The sequence below is a fragment of the Tenrec ecaudatus genome, chromosome 13, assembly GCF_050624435.1.
Source record: "Tenrec ecaudatus isolate mTenEca1 chromosome 13, mTenEca1.hap1, whole genome shotgun sequence".
NCBI classification, from domain to species: Eukaryota; Metazoa; Chordata; class Mammalia; order Afrosoricida; family Tenrecidae; genus Tenrec; species Tenrec ecaudatus.
Window position 1 is genome coordinate 37294376 of NC_134542.1, and position 19963 is coordinate 37314338.

Here is a 19963-nt window from a genome sequence, read left to right on the forward strand (position 1 = left end):
AAACATTTGCTTTCTACTTCAGCCCTTGGTATCAGCTCCTCATTTTTTCCCGAAACGAAATCTTGATAGGAGTAGCCAGCTTCATCTTTCTTCCACAAAGCAACTGATGGGGTTGACTTGCTGCCCTTAAAGTGAGCAGTTCAATATTACCCAACAGGAGCACCAGGGATCCTTTAAACCAAAAAACCAAACCTCTGCCATCGAATTGATTCAGACTCATAGAAAGCTTTGCTTTCTCCCTTGCAGCATTGGTATGTTTGAACTGCTGACCAATTGGTTAACAGTCCAATCTGTAACTGCTATGTCACCAGGGCTCCAGGGGTCCTTTAGCCAGGATAAATCCAAAATTCCCAATTGTACTGCCACGAAATTGGTTCTGACTCATAGCGAACCTGTAGGGCAGGGTAAAACTGCCTCTTTGGGTTTCTGAGACTTTAAATCTTTGTAGGAATAGACAGCCTCGTCTTTCTCTTCCAGAGCATATGGTGGTTTGAACTGCTGACCTTGTGGTTAGCAGTTCAATGTGTAAATCACTATGCCACCAACAACTCCCCAATCCCAGATTTCTTTCTGGTCCTGGCAACAATCCAGGGTGATTGTCCTTTGTTACTCTCCGTGTCCTAGCGACCCGGGCTACCTCCATCCCGTGACTCTGCCATCGTACCACAAGGTTGCCTCCACAGAGAAGAGAAAACTGGAAGGTTATTCACGGATCCCTTCAACATTTTGGGCCCCCAGTGACACCCACCTAAGTATTTGGGACTTAGACCTGTAGAGGACACAGCAGATAGACTATTTGGGGAGCCTCCTTTCTCATCAGTTTCTCACCTTGACCGGCAGTGTGACTAACAACACCGTGTTGATTTCCTGCCTCATCCCCTCATGGGAAGAGGAGAAAGTCTTCCTTCCAGAAGTTCTCTTCTGACTCTTTTTTGTGTTGAATTCCAGGCAACCTCTTACGGTTTTAATTTTTGGTTCGTTTTCTGTTTTACAGATGATATCCCACTTAATCGTCCTAAGAAAAGGAAGTCCAGGCCAAAAAACGCACTTGGTAAGAAGAGCCTTATGGTGTGGGTGCCACATTCCCAGGCTCGGGCATCGTCAGCACCACAGGGCAGGGGTGAGGACAGATTAGGCCAGGCCGTTTAAAGGGATGGGATTCCGGGGGAGAGCGAAGGACAAGGCAGTGGGCAGCCTGCAGGGCGCCCGTCTTTGAAGCATCCGTGGGCTGTGCCACCTACACTCTTTGACAAGGTTCCTAGATGCTTCGAAGCCCCCCGTCCCTGGACTGTGTGTGTTAGCATCGACTGCACAGGTCGAACCTGACCCTGGACTTGAAGAAACACAGGGTTCTTGGGTTCTCATTTTGTCAGAGAGCCGCTTTGAGCTCAAGTGGGAAGGCCGGGCCGCTCCATGTAGTGAGCACCCTCACAGCGAGCGGGTTCTGGGAGCTGGTTGTGGATGTCCCGCCAGCAGTTCATGCTCATCAGGCCCAGAATTATATCACCTCCACCACCAAACCAGTGTTTACTTCCCACACATTTCTTCCCTTGAATTCATTCATTCTCCCAGTCACTCTGGCGAGAAACCAGTCACTCTTACCTGCTCCCTTTACTTCACCCGGTACCTGCGGGCTTTGGGACGCTTGCTTCTGCGGCATCTGTTTCTTTTTCCTTCAGTTCCACCATCCACCAGATAATTGGTTTAACTCCTATCCTCCTTTCATGGGCGCTCTTGGACTAGCTGTAGCTGCCAACAGGGTCCTCCCTACACACCTGCCCATTCCCCACTGGGACCAGTCCTGCCCAGCACTAGTGCAGGGGGTTTCTTAGAGCTCACAGCTGGTTAAAAACTTACATTGGTGGGCCGGCCCCTACCAGGAGACACGACATCCCTCACTGACCCACAGCGCTATGGGGACAGCACTGGGGACACAGTGCTGGAATTGTGCCTGATCTGACCCCACCACACCGGGGTGAAACACTAAGGGATGCAACAGAGCAGCAAGGGGAGCAAAGCACTGAAGGCTCTAGGGGGTGCCAAAAATAGACTTTTGGGACAGACTGTGGCATCCCATCAGACTCGACTGGAAAACACCCTTAAAGGTCAAAAAACAGACCTGGACCTAGAGGCTTTTCCATTTTTGTCATTGGCTTTCTTTTTGTTGTTAATTTGTGTTTTTGTTGTTTTTGCCTTGTTTTTGTGCTTATTATTCTGCATGTGTATCTAGGTAAAATAGGCGGGATAAACAATTCGGAGCCGATAACAACAGGACTGACAGTTTTTGGGGGACAGAGGAGAGGGGGCAGTGGGAGAAGGAAGGGATGTGTCAACCAACCCAGGGACAAGGAAATAACAAGTTAATTAAAATCAGTGGAGAGAAGGGCATAGGATGCCTGGTGGGGCTTAATCAAGGGCAATGTAACTTCGAGGAATTACTGAAACCTGAATTAAGGCTAAATATGATAATGGGACCAGAGAAAAGTAAAAGGATATAGAGGAAAGAACTAGGAGGCAAAGGACATTTATAGAGGTCTAAATACAGGCATGTACATATGTAAACATTTATATATAATTATAGGGAAATAGATCTATGTACTTATATTTATATGGTAAGTATTAAGGTAGCAGATGGATATTAAGCCTTGACTCAAGTACTCCCTCAAGGCAAGAACACCTTTCTCTAATAATCTGGCATTTTGTGATGCTCACCTTCCTGAAAAAAAAAAAAAGAAGACAAAATGGGTGCATAAGCAGATGTAGTGAAGAAAGCTGATGGTGCCTCGCTATCAAAAGATATAACATTTGGGGTCTTAAAGGCTTGAAGATAAACAAGCAGCATCTAGCAGAGAAGCAACCAAACCCACATGTAAGAAGCGCGCCAGCCTGTGTGATAATGAAGTGTCAATGGGATCAGGCATCAAAGACCCAGAACAAAAAATCATACCAGTGTGAAAGGGGGGCAAGTGGTGGTGGTGCAGAGTGCAGACCCAAAGCCCATCTGTAGACAATTGGACATCCCCTTACAGAAGAGTTACAAGTAAGAGACAAGCCAGTCAGAGTCCAGTGTAGCACCCATGAAACATACAGCTTTCCTCTAGTTCTTTAATGCTTCTATTCCCCCCCACCAACACACACTATCATGACCTCAATTCCACCTTGCAAATCTAACTAGACCAGAACATGCACACTGCTACAGATAAGACCTCAAAACACAGGAATCCAGGACAGATAAATCTCTCAGGACCAACAATCAGAATAGAGATACCAGGAGGGGAAGAGGAAGGTGTGGGGAGAAAGGGGAAATCAATCACAAGGATCGACATATAACCCCTCCTCCCCAGGGGGACGAACAACAGAAAAGTGGGTGAAGGGAGACAGCAGATGATATAAGATATGAAAATAATAACTTATCAAGGGTTCATGAAGGAGGGAGGGGGGGAGGGGGGAAGAAGAATGAGCTGATATCAAGGGCTCAAGTAGAAAATGTTTTCAAGTTGAAAATGAGAATGGCAGCCTATGTATAAATGTGCTTGACGCGATGGATGCAGGGATTGTGGTAAGAGCTGAAAAAGCCCCAATAAAATGAGTTAATTAAAACCGACACTTACATTGGCTCCTTATTGCCTAAAAAAATGTAAGAATAATAGATGGTACATTGGAGGTGGTGTTAGATGCCATTATCTGCAGCAGAACCCAGTATTGCCCCATGCTGACCTTTCTCGCGATAGAAGAATATCTCATTGGAATGCTAAGAAAGAGGGAACAAGTAGAGAGGGGTGCAGAGAGAATGACCCAGACCCAGAACCACCGAATGAAGTACTCAGAGGCTTAGATGTCTGCGTGTGACCGCAGGAAGGCCTCGGGTGGAGGGTTCCAGAGAGGTGGAGGGACGGCACAGCGTTGGCTCTACCCCAGCTCTCTGTGCCTCCTGTTTGTAACATGGAGACAAAAAACACTGGTACTTAGACAAAAAGGAGAAGAAATAAAGCCAGGTTTCATAAAAGTTACTTCACTTTAAAGTTCAGATATTTACTGTAATTTAAAAAGATTCACCTCATGTTAAAGCTGTTTTATGCAGGAAAAAGCACTTAAGTAATGTGTTCTATGTGGTTTGGAGATCCTCATAATGAAGACAAAGTTATTTTTAAAATCAAGCCAGGTAGATGTGTTCAATAGGAAACAATACATTTCCGTACTTTATAGATTGTTTCTGGAAAAGCAGCTATAAATAAAATGCCTTAAGGCGAATATTTATTTTTGAATTTGAAAAACTGTCTGACTCAACATTTCTGACTCAACGAAGGTTTTTAAGAATGGCAATAAATACGATATTTAGGCAAAATGTATCCAATCTTAAACAATTAAGAAAAGACAGTTGCCATCCACTCAGCTCTCAGATGTGGTGGCCCTGGGGAGCCCGGGGTAGAACACTGCCCCAGGGGATACAAGGGCTGAATTTTCAGAAGTGGCACAGTGGTTCTTTTCTCTCCTCTCAAGTGCCTCCACGTGCACTGTATGTGATATCAGTTAAGTATTATAACAGATCTAAATGGGCAAATAAGCAGTGCACATTTGGTGTATGCAGTCCACAAAGTTCTTAGTCTCTCATAGTTTTTGTGAGTAAAGAAGGCACAAAATCATGCATTTGGACAGACCCTTGCTTTTGTAGCTAAGCTTTATATTTCAAAATGTTATTAATTTGAAGAGCCTAAGATTTGATAAAGACCTACGAAGAACGAATGCATCTGAACTGCGGTGCTGGAGAAGGCTGTTGAAAGGACCATGGATGGCTAGAAGGACAGACCTATCTCTGTTGGGAGAAGTAAGGCCAGGTGCTCCGTAGAGGCGAGGATGGCGAGACTCCTCCGTCTTACCTACTCTGGACACGCTGTCAGGGGACGGGCCTCCATCAGGTCGACTGCCGAAGTGGCCGCATCAATGGGCTCCAGCATAGGAACAAGGTCGGGGTGGCTCAGGGCCACACAGTGGCTCCTTGTGCTGTGAACAGGGTCACTGTGGCCTGGATGGCATCTAACAACAACAAAGACCCGAGATTGCACAGTGGTGAGGTGCTCAGCCGCTAACCGAAATGCTGGTCACTTGCAGGGATACTAGAACCTTGGAAACTCGGGCAGTTCCACTCTGACCTGGAGGGGAAATAGAAGTCAAATCCACTCGACAGCTGTGGGTGAAGTTTGATACTGTTAAGATCTATATGTAGAAATAATCGTAAACAAATGAGTTCTGCTAGCATTCATTTGATAGACCTAGTACAGATTTTATATCACTCATAACTGCTGCTTGATGGATTCCTACTCAGTGCTCCAGTAGGACAGAGAAAAGCCACTCTGGATTTCCAGAACGGAGAACTTAACAGGAAAAGACAGTCTCATCTTTCTTCCAGGGAGCAGTTGGTGGGCTTGAACTTAGCCTGGAGTTCTCAGCCCAGCACATAAGCCACACCAGCACCAGGGCGCCTTTGTAACTCATCATGCGGTAAAAATGAATTGTCATGGCAGTTTTTAAATCACTTTATTGGGGGCTCACAATCCATACAAACATCCACTGTGTCAAGAACATCTGTACATTTGTTGCCATCATCATTCTCAAAACATTTGCCTTCTACTTGAGCCCTTAATATCCGCTCCTCGTTTTCCCCTCCCTCCCCCCTCCTCCCTCCCTTATGATCCCTCCATAATTCATAAATTATCATTCTTTTGCCATATGTTACACTGTCCGATGGCTCCCCCTGCCCTCTTCTCTGCTGTCCCTCCCCCAGGGAGGAGGCCATACGTAGATTCTTGTAATTGGTTCCCTCGACAATTTTTATAGTTAGAAAAGATAGAAAAAGAGGAGTTAATCCTTATTTAGAGTCGTGGGCGGTGCAAGTCTGTTCAGCATCTAACCAGAAGGTTGGAGGGTCAAACCTACCCTGAGGGGCCTTGGAGGAAAGACCTGTAATTTACTTGTGGAGACATCTTAGGGCATCACATGCGCAGCAGCACTTCCTATTGGAAGTTCTGAACAGATCCCTCCTCCCCCGTTTTCTCTCCTCTCCAGCACCTCCCTTTTCCTCCTTGTTCCTCATTTGTTTCTTTCCTTCACCTAAAGCCCAAAGTTAAAGGTGAGAAGAAAGAACATCAATATTGGGGGCATCATCAACTATATAAGGGAATAAGGAATTCTTGTATTGAAAACTTTAGTCTCATTTATCTTTTTACAAGTCAGTAATCTCTGCTCAAGTTACCCTATTTCTTCTGCTCCGTAGTCAGTACCTCTTTGGATGGTCTTGTTCAGGCTGCTGTCCGTGGGCCTTCTGAAGTCAGTGAGCCAACGACAGAGCCCGCGGAGCAGCCAGACGCTCCTGGTCAAAGGAGAAACAAGAGGACAAGACTACCTCTTGGTATGTGAAGAAACCAACACTGGGTCTGATAATGGTTGTAACTGGTGATAAAAACCTGTCTGTTCTAATGCTCCCCCTCATTTTATCTTGGAGGGTTGTTTCTTGTTTGTTTGTTTTTTGACCACTAGAATAATAAGTCAATAGCATTTTAGATCTCTCTTTGATCATGTGTGAAATAGGTTATGAGGGAAAGGTACAAAGTCAGGACGAGAATAAGGTTCACAGGCAGAACACCGTGCACGTCGTGTCTGGTTGGTAGGGAAAGGAACTTCGTTGTTAGCACCGCTGTTGTTGGTGGGACCGTTTCCATAGGAACCCGTACGACAGCAGAATGAGCCACTGCCCAGCCCTGCGCCATCCTCACGACTTTTGTTCTGTTTGAGCTCATTGTTACAGACTGGTTGAACCTATCGTTGCAGCAGCCACTGTGTCAGGCCGTCTCTCGGAAGGACGTCCACTTGCCACTGACCTTCCCCATGAGCAAACATGACGGCCCTCTCCAGAGATTGGTCTTTCCTGATCACGTGTCCAAAGTACATGCAACAAAGTCTCGCTGTCCTAAGGAATTTTCTGGCTTTCCTTCCTCCAAGACAGATTTGTGTGTCCTTCTGGCAGCCCATGGTACTTTCGGTATTTTTTGCCAACACCAAAATTGAGATGAACCAGTTGTTCTGTTTCCCTCTCCATTGTCTGGCTGTCACATGCCTATCAGGAATTAGGACCCCTTAGTCCTCAAGGTGAGGACTTTGCTCTTGAAAGAGGTCTCATGCAGCATATTTTCCCACTGCAATATGTCATTTGATATCTTGCCGGCTGCTCCCATTAGCATTGATTGTAGATCCAAGTAAAATGAAATCCTTGACAACTTCAGTCTTTTCTGTTTGTTGTGATACTGCCTATTGGTCCAGCTGTGAGGATTTGCTTTTCTTGACATAGAGTTGCAAGCTTTGTTAGTCTGGGTGGACTAGAGAAATAAATTCATAGAGACTCATATGTGAATAAGAAAGAGGTTTACATACAAGAGCAGTTAAATATTAAGGAAACATCCCAGCCCAGTCCTGATCAAGTCCATATAAGTCCGATATTAGCCCATATGTCCGATGTCAATCTATAAAGTCCTCTTCAGACTCACGAAACATGCAATGACGCTGAATGTAGAAGACCACAGGCCAGTGGGATAGAAGTCTTCTGGGTCCAGTTGCGGGCGTTGTAAGCATCTCAGCGCCGGCAGGGGTCTCCACGTGGCTTCTCCAGCACCCAGGGCTGCATCAGGGTAGGTCTGTGTGGCTTCTCCAGTTCAGGGCACTCTTGTAGTTCCATGTGTTTTGTCAGCTGCCATGTCTCCCAGAGAGTGGACAGAGAGAGTGTGTCTTCTCCCTCCTAGGAGGAAATCCAGGAATTCCCAGAATTCTCAGGAGGAGGACATGCCCACACAGAGGCCTCATTGGCTATGATCTGACTGAAAGACTAGACTCCACCCCTTCACTCTTAATGTTATCAAGTCCCAAACTGACACCAGATTATGTAACTACCACACAAGCCATAGTGTAGACCGTGGTTCTCAACCTTCCTCATGCCATGACCCTTTCATACAGTTCATGTTGTTGTGACCCCCAACCATAAAATTATTTTCATTGCTACTTCATAACTCATTTTGATACTGTTACGAATCGGGCGATTCCCACAGGTTGAGAACCGATGCTGTAGACAGTTCTTTGATCTTGATCAGGAAGTTCTTCAATTCCTCTTGATTTTCAGCAAGCAAGGTTGTGTCTTTTGCATATCTCAGGGTGCCAATGAGCCTCCCTTCAGGCCTGGTGTTGCGTTCTTCTTGCTGGGTCAGGTTTCGTAGATTATTTGCTCAGTAGATTGCTTAAGTCAGTGCAGTGAAAGGGCTGTGCTCCCTGCACGCTTACTTCTTGCTGGGTTTCCTCTCCAGTCTTCTGAGTCCTTGAGTCCTGACTGGGCAGCCACAGCCCCGGGCGGCCGTGGGCACAACCTGGGTGCTAGGTCTTGTTTGATATTGCAATTTCACCTTTTTTTTTTTTAAACAATTTATTAGGGGCTCATACAACTCTTATCACAGTCCATACATATACATATATCAATTGTATAAAGCACATCTGTACATTCTTTGCCCTAATCATTTTCTTTTTTTCTCTTCTTTTCTTTTTTACATTTTATTAGGGACTCATACAACTCTTATCACAATCCATACATATACATACATCAATTGTATAAAGCACATCCATACATTCCCCGCCCCAATCATTCTCAAAGCATTTGCTTGCCACTTAAGCCCCTTGCATCAGGTCCTCTTTTTTTTTCCCCTCCCTCCCCGCACCCCTTCCCTCATGTGCCCTTGGTAATTTATACATCATTATTTTGTCTTATCTTGCCCTATCCGGAGTCTCCCTTCCACCCCTTCTCGTCCCTCTCCCAGGGAGGAGGTCACATGTAGATCCTTGTAATCAGTTCCCCCTTTCCAACCCACTCGCCCTCCACTCTCCCAGCATCGCCCCTCACACACTTGGTCCTGAAGGTATCATCCACCATGGATTCCCTGTGCCTCCAGCCCTCATATGCACCAGTGTACAACCTCTGCCCTATCCAGCCCTGCAAGGTAGAATTCGGATCATGGTAGTTGGGGGGAGGAAGCATCCAGGATCTGGGGGAAAGCTGTGCTCTTCGTCGGTACTACCTCGCACCGTAATTAACGCAATTTCACCTTTTATCTGTATAGGTGTAAAGCTTTAAAAATTAAGAATTTGGAAAAACATTTTGGCCCAGTTAAAATTCAAAACGTTATTTTGTCATAAAAAATTGCTTGCCTTGCTTTTCTTTTTATATCATAGTCATTTGGAAACTGAATTTACTGTTGTTTCAGAATTGGAGACTTCCTTCCCCCAGAGGAAGGCATCCAGTCCGTCTTTATTACGAAATGAGAATGGCATGGATGTGGAGCCTGCTGAGGAGGCAGCTATTCAAAAGCCCCGAAGAAAGACAAAGTAAGCATGTATTTGCCCTTCTAGATATTGCCCAGGATACCCACAGGCTTAGTTTAGAGCTATCAAGTGGTAGTTTTCCATAAAGTCTTAGTCAGTACTTACCCTAATTGTATGTAATGTTACAAAAATATCAGTGAAACCAATCTAGAGGTGAATTTGAGAAGAATAAACCACAGAGTAAAAGAAAATATAATTAAGTAAAAATATCTTTGGAGTTGACACTTAAATTTAGATACATTAGAAGATTTTACATTAGCAACAAGAAAAATTAAAGATAATATTAATAAAAATAGGCTACTATGACTCCTTGTCTTATGTTTACAGAATTTAAACTATTTCAGCAATAAGTACTATATACACATATAACTTATATTTAACCTCAGAAAATCAGTCTCAGGAGTTGTTGTTATTTTTCCCTTTATGGCATAGTGGTTATGTAGGGTCAGCAGTCTGAAACCACCCGCCGCTCCCCAGAGGAGATGAGGTTTTCTGCTCCCATAGAGAGTTACAGGGTCAGAAACCCACAGGGCTGTTCAGCCCTGTTTCACAGGATCACTATGAGTCAACATTGATCAAGTATCTTATCTAGAGAGTCCTTGGTTTTAAATCTCAAAAGGACCTTAACATCTAATCAAGTCACTTCATTTCCAGAGGGGAGAACTAAAGTCGACGGAAATGTGGATGATGTGCTGCAGAGAACCATAGTTCAGACTAGCTCCATGAGTTGGAAGAGAAATGTCTGGTGGCCAAGTCAAGGGCTCTTTCCCTGATATTCAGAGTCACTTGTGTTGTGGGTCTGTACAAACTCCGTCATTACCATTTCTCTTACATCCTCCCTGACTGCAGGAAGACTAAGCCATCAGAATCACAGTATGCCAATGAACTAGGTGTGGAAGATGAAGACATAATTACTGATGAGCCTAACAGCGTGGAGCAGCACACTGTCTTCACTGCCCCCACTGGCACCAGCCAGCCTGTGGGCAAAATATTTGTGGAAAAAAGCCGTGAGTACTTCCTGGTTTTGACAATGAGCTATCTAACAATCAAACAAGACCATCCTTTGACCAAGGAATTTGAATGAAGGAAATAAATTGAAATATGAACAAAAGTTACATACAAAGACAAGCATCACCGTATTATTCATGAATCAGAAAACAGCCTACATGGGGAATAGGTGGATACTTTTAAGTTAAGGTGTCTCCATATAATAAAATATTCTGTACCATTAAACAATGTTTAGGGAACGTTTTCAGAAACAGATCCCAATGAAAAGCCACATACACACACACACACACACACGAGTCATTTCAACCTTAGAAAAATGCAGAAGTCAAAAAGACTAGACAGAAATGTCAAAATATTAATGCAGTTTGCTTTTGAGTCATAAGCTTTTGTTTGAGTTTTAAAATCTCTGCTTTTTGAAATTGAAGGTTGATTTTAAACCTTGTCTTCATTTTCGCTTTATTTTACTTTCCCAGTTTTGTACCATTGATGGTGGTAGGAGAGCAGGTGGTTGATAAGTAAAAAGAAATGAGAGTATCTGATGGTACTACCATATTTAAGAAACCACGCTACAGCCATGTTTCTGCCAAGAAAATGGTTCTGACTGTGTGGCAGAGACTGTTGAGAAACAGTGTACTGCCGTATTGAAGACCAATCTCTCCAGAGCATGGTGGGACCGTACTTCATCCCCGTAGATGAGCTGCTACAAGAATGACTGTGAAACAAAAGTTAGCTTAAAACTTACCATATGGAGAGAGGGCCTTAGCATCCTGATTCCCATCTCAGGGATTCTGGCATTCTGGGCCAAAAGAGGCAGAACCGACTGACCCAGAAAGTGTGTGGACCCTTGTTTATGAAAAAAAACTGTACTATGTTCAAGCAATAGAAAGAAAATCCCTTTAGGATATAGGAACTGAGATAAAGGGAACTTTCAGATAGAAAAACAGCAGAATTTCCATCGGAGGGTTCTGAAATGTAGAAATGTGAAAACAGCTGCCAAGCACCCTCTTGCTGGGCATTAATTGTTGTGCTGTGTATTCTCAGGGCGGTTCCAGGCCACGGATCGGTCAGAGCTGATAAAGACCACAGAAAATGTAGACATGTCCGTGGACATGAAGCCCTCCTGGACGACCAGAGATGTAGCTCTCTCCGTGCACCGGGCTTTCAGGTGGCTCTTTCTACTGAACTTTACTTAAAACCAAAGTTAAACTTGGCTCCATATTAAAAAAAAATAAGTCATAGTTGTTCAGTACTGTTAATAAACCACCTACAATGATGTAGGCTTTTTTAAAAAAATGAATTGATCAGTGTAGCAAAAAATAAAAGACCTGTTTTCTTTGTTCCGAAAGGTTGAATTTCAGTCTCACATAAAGTGTTTTAAAACTTGGCTGTGGCATTTCACGTTAGTAACTTCTGTGTGCCGGTTACGAACTTGTGTTCTTTCAGGATGGTTGGCCTCTTTTCTCACGGCTTCTTGGCTGGCTGTGCCGTGTGGAATATTGTTGTGATATATGTTCTGGCAGGAGATCAGCTCTCGAACCTTTCAAACCTTCTGCAGCAGTACAAGACCTTGGCCTATCCATTCCAGAGTCTTCTCTACCTGCTTTTGGCCCTAAGTACGGTCTCAGCTTTTGACAGGTAAGGCTCTTGTGGTTGCAGATTCCCCTAACTTCTCCTTAGGAGGAAATGCTGAACTAAATGTATCATGGACTCACTATTTCAAAATAGTGAAACTCCTCACAACCGGACCAGCGAGCAGAGTCACAACAAATGGAGATGTGAGGTGGTCAAGGTTTTCATTTTACTTGACTCCACCACTAACTAACGCTTATGGAAAGCAACAGTGAAGAAACCAAGTGACATTTTCCATAGGGCAAATCGGCCACATAAGAGAAGACCATTAAAGTGTCAGAGCACAGAGACCACTTTGGAGACTAAGGTGCAGCTAATCTAAGCGGGGGTATGTGTAATCTCTTCATATGCATATGAAAATGGACAATAAATAAGGAAGAGATGAGGAGAATTAATGCCTTTGGATTGTGATATTGGCAAAGACTATTAAGTAAATCTCGGACTTCCAGAAGAATAAACACATCATTGGAAGTACAACCCCACTCATATAGAGATTAACGGTTTGGGAAACGATGATGACAACATATGTACAAATATACTTGATTCAATTGATAAATGGAATATTATAAGAGCTGTAAAAGCCCCCAATGAAATGATTTTTAAAAACGGAGAAAGAAAATGTTTTGAAAAGGATGACAACATATGTACAGATGTGTTTGACACAATGGATATATGTATGCATTGTGATAAGGGCTGTAAGAGCCCCCAATAAAGTAAAAACTAAAAAACAGAAGATAAAGCGAAGAGAAAAGGAGAAAGTACAACCCGAACGTTCCTTCGAAGTGGAAATGGTGAGACTTCATCTTCTTCCTTTGGACAGGTTATCAGAAGGGACCAGTCACTGGAAATCAGCTGGGTAGGAGTCCACAGCAAACAGAGGGAGCCCCTCGGCAAGATGGGTCGATGCGTGATGACGGCGGGGGACTCCGGCACAGCAGTTGTGAACGGGGCAGGCAGTGTCTCATACTGGTGCACACAGACCGGGCGCTGTGAGTCCGAATGGCCTTGCGGACACCTAACAACAGCCCAAAGCCTGCACTAAACAGACGGCCACGAAGTCTCTCACTCAGCACCCCACGGGACAGATGGACCTGCCCTGCTGGGTTTGGGAGCAGAAAGCCGCCTCTGCTGAGGAGTGGTTCGTGGGTTCGAACCACTGACCTTGCTGTTAGCAATCCAATAACTCACTAAACAACCTAACAACAGCAAAAATCTTATTTTGACTTAAAAGAACTTACTCTGTTCTTCTTTTGGGGCAAGGATACCACTACTTTGAGCTAAAACTTTTTTTTTAACCAAAGTTTTGGTGATATCAGGATCAGATAAAATTTCATTTTTACCCCCAGGGCTTAACCCCAAAAGGCCTGAAATGGTCTTCCAGTTAATTGTAAATAAGATACCCTAGTAGATGTGAATTATAAACTAATGTTGTAAAGCATCGTAATCCATGAGTCCTGTCTGGCTGTCAGAGAAGACATTTGGAGCCAGTAAGTTCTGTCAGTTTCCGTTGCACAGTGACAGAGGCTTTTGTGTTCCTAGAATCGACTTTGCTAAAACGTCGGCGGCAATCCGAAGTTTTCTTGCCTTGGATCCAACAGCTTTAGCATCTTTCTGTGAGTAAATAGTTTCATGTTATAAAGATATTAATACTTGAGTTCCACTCTAATTGTGAGCCACGAAAAACAAAATTTTCATTTCTACTTATAAATATTATTTCTAGCTGTCCAGTGGGATTTGTAATTTTAGAAAAGCACAACAGGCAGAATTTTAATAGAATTATTTTGAAATACAGGTTGATCTTAAGTACTTGTCAAGTTGAATATTTTTTCCTATCATACTTAGATGAGCCCTAGTAGTGTAGTGACTACAAGTGGGGCTGTTTACCACAAGGTCAGCAGTTTGAAACCACCAGGTGCTCTGAAGGAGAAAGACGAGCTTTTCTACTCCTATAAAGAGTTACAGGCTCAGAAACTCAGAGGGACTGTTCTACCCTATTCGCTATGAACCAGAATCCCCTACTAGCAATGGGTTTAGTTTAGTTATTATTTTTTGTTTATTTAATAATACTTAGATTGAAATTGTTAGCTTTAATACTTTCTACCTGACATTAAGCAGTCTCTGCTAGTATTGCTTTTCAGTAACACACATTTTTCTGATAATTTAGATACATTTGTTCTTAGTGATAAGAATTCAAATAAAGCTGGCTTTAGGACCTTCAGCAAATCATTTAATTTCTCAAAAGATGTAGGCTCTTGGCAATTCTAATGTCCATCTTGAAAGACTCTTGATCACCTCTATTCTTGGAAATTACTATTTTGCTATCAGTCTATTGAAATTAATTAATTTTTTATACCTTACCACAATACAGATGATTTTTGTCTTTAACGTAATCTATTAATTCAAAATAAAGTGGATTATTACAAACACATTGTTAGTAAGTGTTTGTCTTTCTCATAGTATACTTCACTGCTCTGACCCTCTCTCTGAGCCAGCAGATGACGAGTGACAGGATCCACCTGTACACACCGGCTTCTGTCAATGGGAGCCTCTGGTAAGACTGCGCAGCGGCATCCCCGACTGCCGGTGGGAATAACAACAGAGGGAACCGCCTTCGTCTGCTACAGGGATTCATCTGTTATATTAGTGGAGTCTCTGATTTTGTTTCTCAAAATAAGGCAAGAAGATACCTACGCTTCTAGTTGGGTGGGCAGGTCTATTTTTAACAAAATGCCTTCTAAAATCTGGTTTAGACGCACAAGCTGTGGTTTTTAAAATGCTCATCCCAAGATGGGCTGAGGGAGCCCTGCCCTCTCACCCCAGACAGGGCACCTTGCCCCTCAGCACGGTGGCAGGGGGTGGTTGCTGGCTGACATGGACTCAGAAGCCAGACAATAGCAGATCAGAGAGCAGTCCCAAAGCCGACAGGATGGCCGAGGCTCCGTTCACAGGCCTCCGAGGGGCAGGAGCTAAGGTGCACGAGAGAAAGACTTCCAATAGTCTTGCTATTCGAGTCCTACTTCCTCCATGCACGTATTCCAAATAAATGTGTTTCTAAACATGTCTCTGGGAGTAGTGCATGGCTGCTGACATCTTCTCTTAGTAATACACTTGCCTTAGACTTGTTGTGGCTTTTAAAAAGTTAAACTGGTTTCTGAGGGAATCACTGTGTCAGTTACATTTAAGTCAGAGCCGTCAGCTGAGAGGGCCATGACACGCTTTCTTGGGGCTGCAAAGGGCTGCTATAGGAACTTTTTTGGAAGAGAGATTTTAAATTGAAAACTGCATTGATGAGCAAAAGGCAGGGGAGGTTGTTCTGAAGAACTTTTCCTATCAGGATGGGCCCTGCCTGTCCTTTGAGGTAGCAGGGGGTACTCTTTCATTGGGAAACCGTCCTCATCCACCCTGCATCCCGGACTCACCCCTTCAGACTGACTTTCTGCTCCCCAAACTCAAGGATGTTGACGAGGAACATGACTTGAGTGCTGGTGGGATGCCCAAAGTGCCATTTTGACATAGCGTCATTCTGAGGCCAGCATCCTTCCAGGAAGGGCTACAGAGATGGCAATACTGCTCGCAGAAGCACATAGACCCGGATGGAGGATATGTCAAGAAACCGGGGCCATGCGTGTACAATTTTGTTTAATAAAAACTTTCCTGATTGTACAGCATCCTCTCCTAGTCCCATCATATGCCCTTGTTGAGGACCAGTGCGTGGCAGTGGGAAGGGAAGCCTGCGGAGTTATCTCTTTTCTTTAGCACTCCCAGTTTCCATTCACGTGCAACGCAGATCTGTGCAAGGCTAGCTCCAGGGCTGGTGGAAGCTCTCAAACAACATCCGCTGTGAGGACGGCCCGGACTGGGCCGGGTCTCATTCTGTTGTGCGCAGAGTCGCTATGAGTCAGAACTGACTCCAGGGCGCCGAACGACAATAACGTTCTCACAGTGTGGCTCATTTTTGTAGGGAAATTATATGGTACTTCATGCTTGTTACTTCTCCACGAGAGGATGGTTCTTGTTTTTAAAGTGGACAGAGGACCCATATTCAGACATCGGGGCCCGAAGAAGGCTGTTTCTAATGACACCTCTCCGTCCGCAGGGCAGCCGGAACTGAGGAGCAGGTTCTGCAGCCGTGGATTGTGGTGAATCTGGTGGTCGCTCTGCTGGTTGGATTGTCCTGGCTCTTTGTAGCTTATCGGCCTGAGATGGACCTTAGTGAAGGTATGCAAAGGGGAAATAGAAGACTGTTTTGAAGACTTCTTAGTGGTTTATAAGTCATCTTTCATGGCTTATTCTGAGATCAAAAGCACATTAAAACCAAAGTAACTCAAAAAGATTGACATGACAAGTGGAAATGGAATGGCGAGCGAAGCGGCTGGGGGCCGGCGGAGGGAGGCTCTGGGAGACTCAGGGGGCCTCCCGGGGCTAGGTGTCCTTTTAAGACCCATGTTTCTCATCCTCTGACCCTTCAAGCCCTGCAGAAAGTCTGGGCCCTTCCCTGCTCTTAGCCCCCTCTGAGCAACCTGTCTTAATAAGCTAGATGGCTTCTCTGCCAGATGCATATTCAAGGGAGTTAGCCTCACCTCCTCTCCTTGGCAAAGGCCTCCCCCCTGCATGGTCTAATGCAGTGTTTCATGCTCCCACCCTTACTGTGTCCTGCCTGAAGTTGAGGGTGGGCGCCCGGCAGGGGCAGTCTCTAGTGGCCCACCCCTGTGGAACTCCTCTGAAGACAAAATACCACCCTCGCAACCTGCGGGTCATTGTCCCGCTTCAGAAATGCCCTAGCAACTTGTGGGTCATTGTCCCACTTCAGAAACGCCCTAGCAACCTGCGGGTCATTGTACCCCTTCAGAAATGCCCTAGCAACCTGTGGGTAATTTGTACTGCCTCAGAAATGCCCTAGCAACCTGTGGGTAATTTGTACCGCCTCAGAAACGGCTTTATGTCCTTGGCAGATGCTCCCCCATTATACCCTTCAATCACTTCTATGGATATTCTCTGGGCGTTAGTTCACTACTTTATCTTTGATTTTTTTGCATATCCTGAAGGTTTAACTACCATGTGATCAACTAATCACAACCCGTTTTAGAATTGAGAACCTACCATTTCACTTAAAAGAAAAATCAAGATAGAATGTATTCTCCTTGTATATTTTCATTCGTAATGAAAATGATTTAGTATGTTGCCCCTTGAGTAGCTTGATGATTTATTCTTTTGGCTGTGTTTAAAATATTTGAAAACAGCTTAAGCTTTATGTGTTTTGCTGGTGTTTTTTTTTCCTGTGTCATTTAAAAAAAAATTTGATTCGATTCTTAATTTCCCCCCTATATTTCTTGGTGCTTGGATGAAGGAATTGTTTCTATGAGCAGCATTTTAAATATGGAAGCATCCACAAATACATTCTCGGCTGTGGTCGGGCTTAAGGCTGCATTCAGCTGGTGTGTACCACATTCAGTTTAAATCACAAAATGTGTGTGATTTACTGTCATTAGATTGGGGGAGTGGGGTGGCTCTCTGATGTCCTCAGACCTCACGAGCTGGAAGGAAGGAGAATGAAACACATCAGCCCACGGTGGGATTCCTCTGAGGCTGAGCCAGACACAGGCACCCTCCCTCCAACCTTCCTCACCATGTCTGACACCAGCCATCCCCACACAGAACTCTCTTCTGCTTGGTTTGATAACCCACTGCAATGGCCACACAACTCAGACAGTACTCACGACCACGGGGTTGACTAGGGAAAGTAAGAGTTTGCAATCTTTTTCTGTGGTTGGTTAGGAAAACCTCTCCTCAGCTGTGTCCACAGGTTCACCTCTTTGAGCTACGTGGCCCTTTGGCCTCTGCCCTGTTACAGCGCTCCTTAAGTGCTGCTGATAAATGCCCAAAGGGCTGGCTACTCCACCAGAAGCCTCCATCTGAAGGTGCTCTAGCTGCACGGATTAGCAAACCCAGCTTCCCTAATGAAGTGCCTGGAGGTATTCCCCTCCAAAGCCAAGCCTCCAGCCCAAAGGCACTCAAGCTTTGCTCACCCCAGGGCCTGGGAAGCTGCCTACTCTTTGTCTCCTGCGCTAGCTCTTGGTTCTGTTGCCCCTCCTCTGCCTTTCCTCTGGTATCACAGCTGTCTCCTGGATCAGGAATGGTCATTGCAGGTGTCTCGAGGCCCGAAGGACTCAGCCCACTCCCTGCTCTCTTCCTTGATGGTAGTGAGACCCATTCTTCCTCCAAAATTGACAGAGCCCTACATTAGAGTTCCAGGTTTTTATAATCACACTTAATCCTGTTTACAGTCACAGCTGGTTCATATAATCCTATCAGCATCGTTCCCATTTTCATCCCAGTCCTGTCAGGAAAGAGAGGCAATACATGTGATGTGTATGATCCCAATCAGTGGTTTTGCAGGAGTTGCAAGAACCACGGCTGGAAGGGGGATCAAGTCCTTCACTGTGCCACACTGGTTGAGTCAGGCATCCTCAAACTACGGCCCGCGGGCCACATGCGGCCCGCAGAGTGTTTTTGCCCCGTTTATTTTTTTACTTAAAAATAAGATATGTGCAGTCTGCATAGGAATTTGTTCATAGTTTTTTAAAACTGTAGTCCAGCCCTCCAACGGGTCTGAGGGACAGTGAGCTGGCCCCCTGTTTAAAACGTTTGAGGATCCCTGGAAGTGTTTCCAGGTCTGGTTCTCTCCTAGGGCCATGTGATGATATAACATTGCTATTTCTGTGTGGATTAGAAGTGATGGTAAAATGAGGATGAGCTTACCTAGCTATTGGGTTGTTACAGCAGTTAAATGGGATAACACCGTTAAGATATCCTGACACCCACCTGAGACAGTCCCAAGCCCGTCCTCAGTATCTGTCCCCTACTCTCCGTGATGATCGTGATAGAATCAGGCATTTTAGCTGTAATGATCTTTATTTTCATGGACTGGCTGAGTGACTTAAGTTCCCGCTGAAATTTGTTCAACTGCTACTGAATGATTTATTTTTGGGGTCGTTATAAGTTTAAAACTGGAACATTTGAAGATGTAAAATGTGTACATTTATCATGAACTCATCTTTTAAGTCAAGTCTATGAAGACATTTTACATGTTCTTGATGACTGAGTATTGTTATTATCTATTTCATAACTATTGAAGAGTTTTTAATCCTCAGCCATGCAGCTCTTTCTGGGGCTTGGGATTTGTCAGGGTGATGTGTGCATCTTCTCCCACAGAGCTGATGTTCTCCTCTGATGTGGAAGGGTCTCCTGCGCAAGATCCAAGGACCAAAGGCTCTGCATAAGACCAGCTCTCCTGCAGACTAAGGATGACCCAGTATTTATAAACTGTCCCCTTTTTAAAATGTATTTTTATAAGACTTGCCTGTGTATTTGTAATTGATTTTTTGATTAATACTGAAAATTTTCTCAAGATGATGGAAAATGTTAAATTTATATCTGCTATTTATAACCAAACATTAATTTTTATAGCTTTGTCATCTTAATGCAAAGGTGGTAATAGGTAGAAATTAGCAAGTGAAAGTGCTTATTTTCTCTAATTACTTGAATTTATAATCATTATCTTAAAATAACTAATGTAGAAAAACCATAATTTTAGTATTGTAAAATGTATCAAGTTTAAACATGAATTTGGGGAGGAGTGTTGAAGGGGGAAAAGCATTTTTATTTATTTTTAGTGTTTCCTTACAGAATAAATTGAAATATGACGTTTATCTTTATTGAAACTGGCTTGGTGATTATGTATCATGTCATGATTGTCATGATTTTAATGTCATCCATCTTGGAGGTGTTTTACTTCATAGCTAATAAAAGTTTTGTAGCCTAAAAGACTTATGTGCCTTTAAAATCTGTACCAGGGGTTCGCACACCTGGTTGCTCACCAGAATAGGGAACCAACTCAATGGCTGCAAAAATTATG

General features: G+C 44.1%; 1 protein-coding gene across 1 annotated transcript; it reads left to right on the top strand.

The window, feature by feature from the left end:
* Positions 1–867: 867 nt before the first annotated feature.
* TMEM237 (transmembrane protein 237) lies at positions 868–19757 on the top strand. Its single transcript, XM_075529318.1, has 10 exons — positions 868–1051; positions 6272–6406; positions 9294–9414; positions 10261–10418; positions 11461–11584; positions 11863–12054; positions 13588–13661; positions 14506–14599; positions 16145–16266; positions 19261–19757. The coding sequence occupies exons 1-10, from the start codon at positions 883–885 to the stop codon at positions 19326–19328; spliced, it is 1257 nt and encodes a 418-aa protein (XP_075385433.1). The 5' UTR covers positions 868–882; the 3' UTR covers positions 19329–19757.
* The last annotated feature ends 206 nt before the right edge of the window (positions 19758–19963 follow it).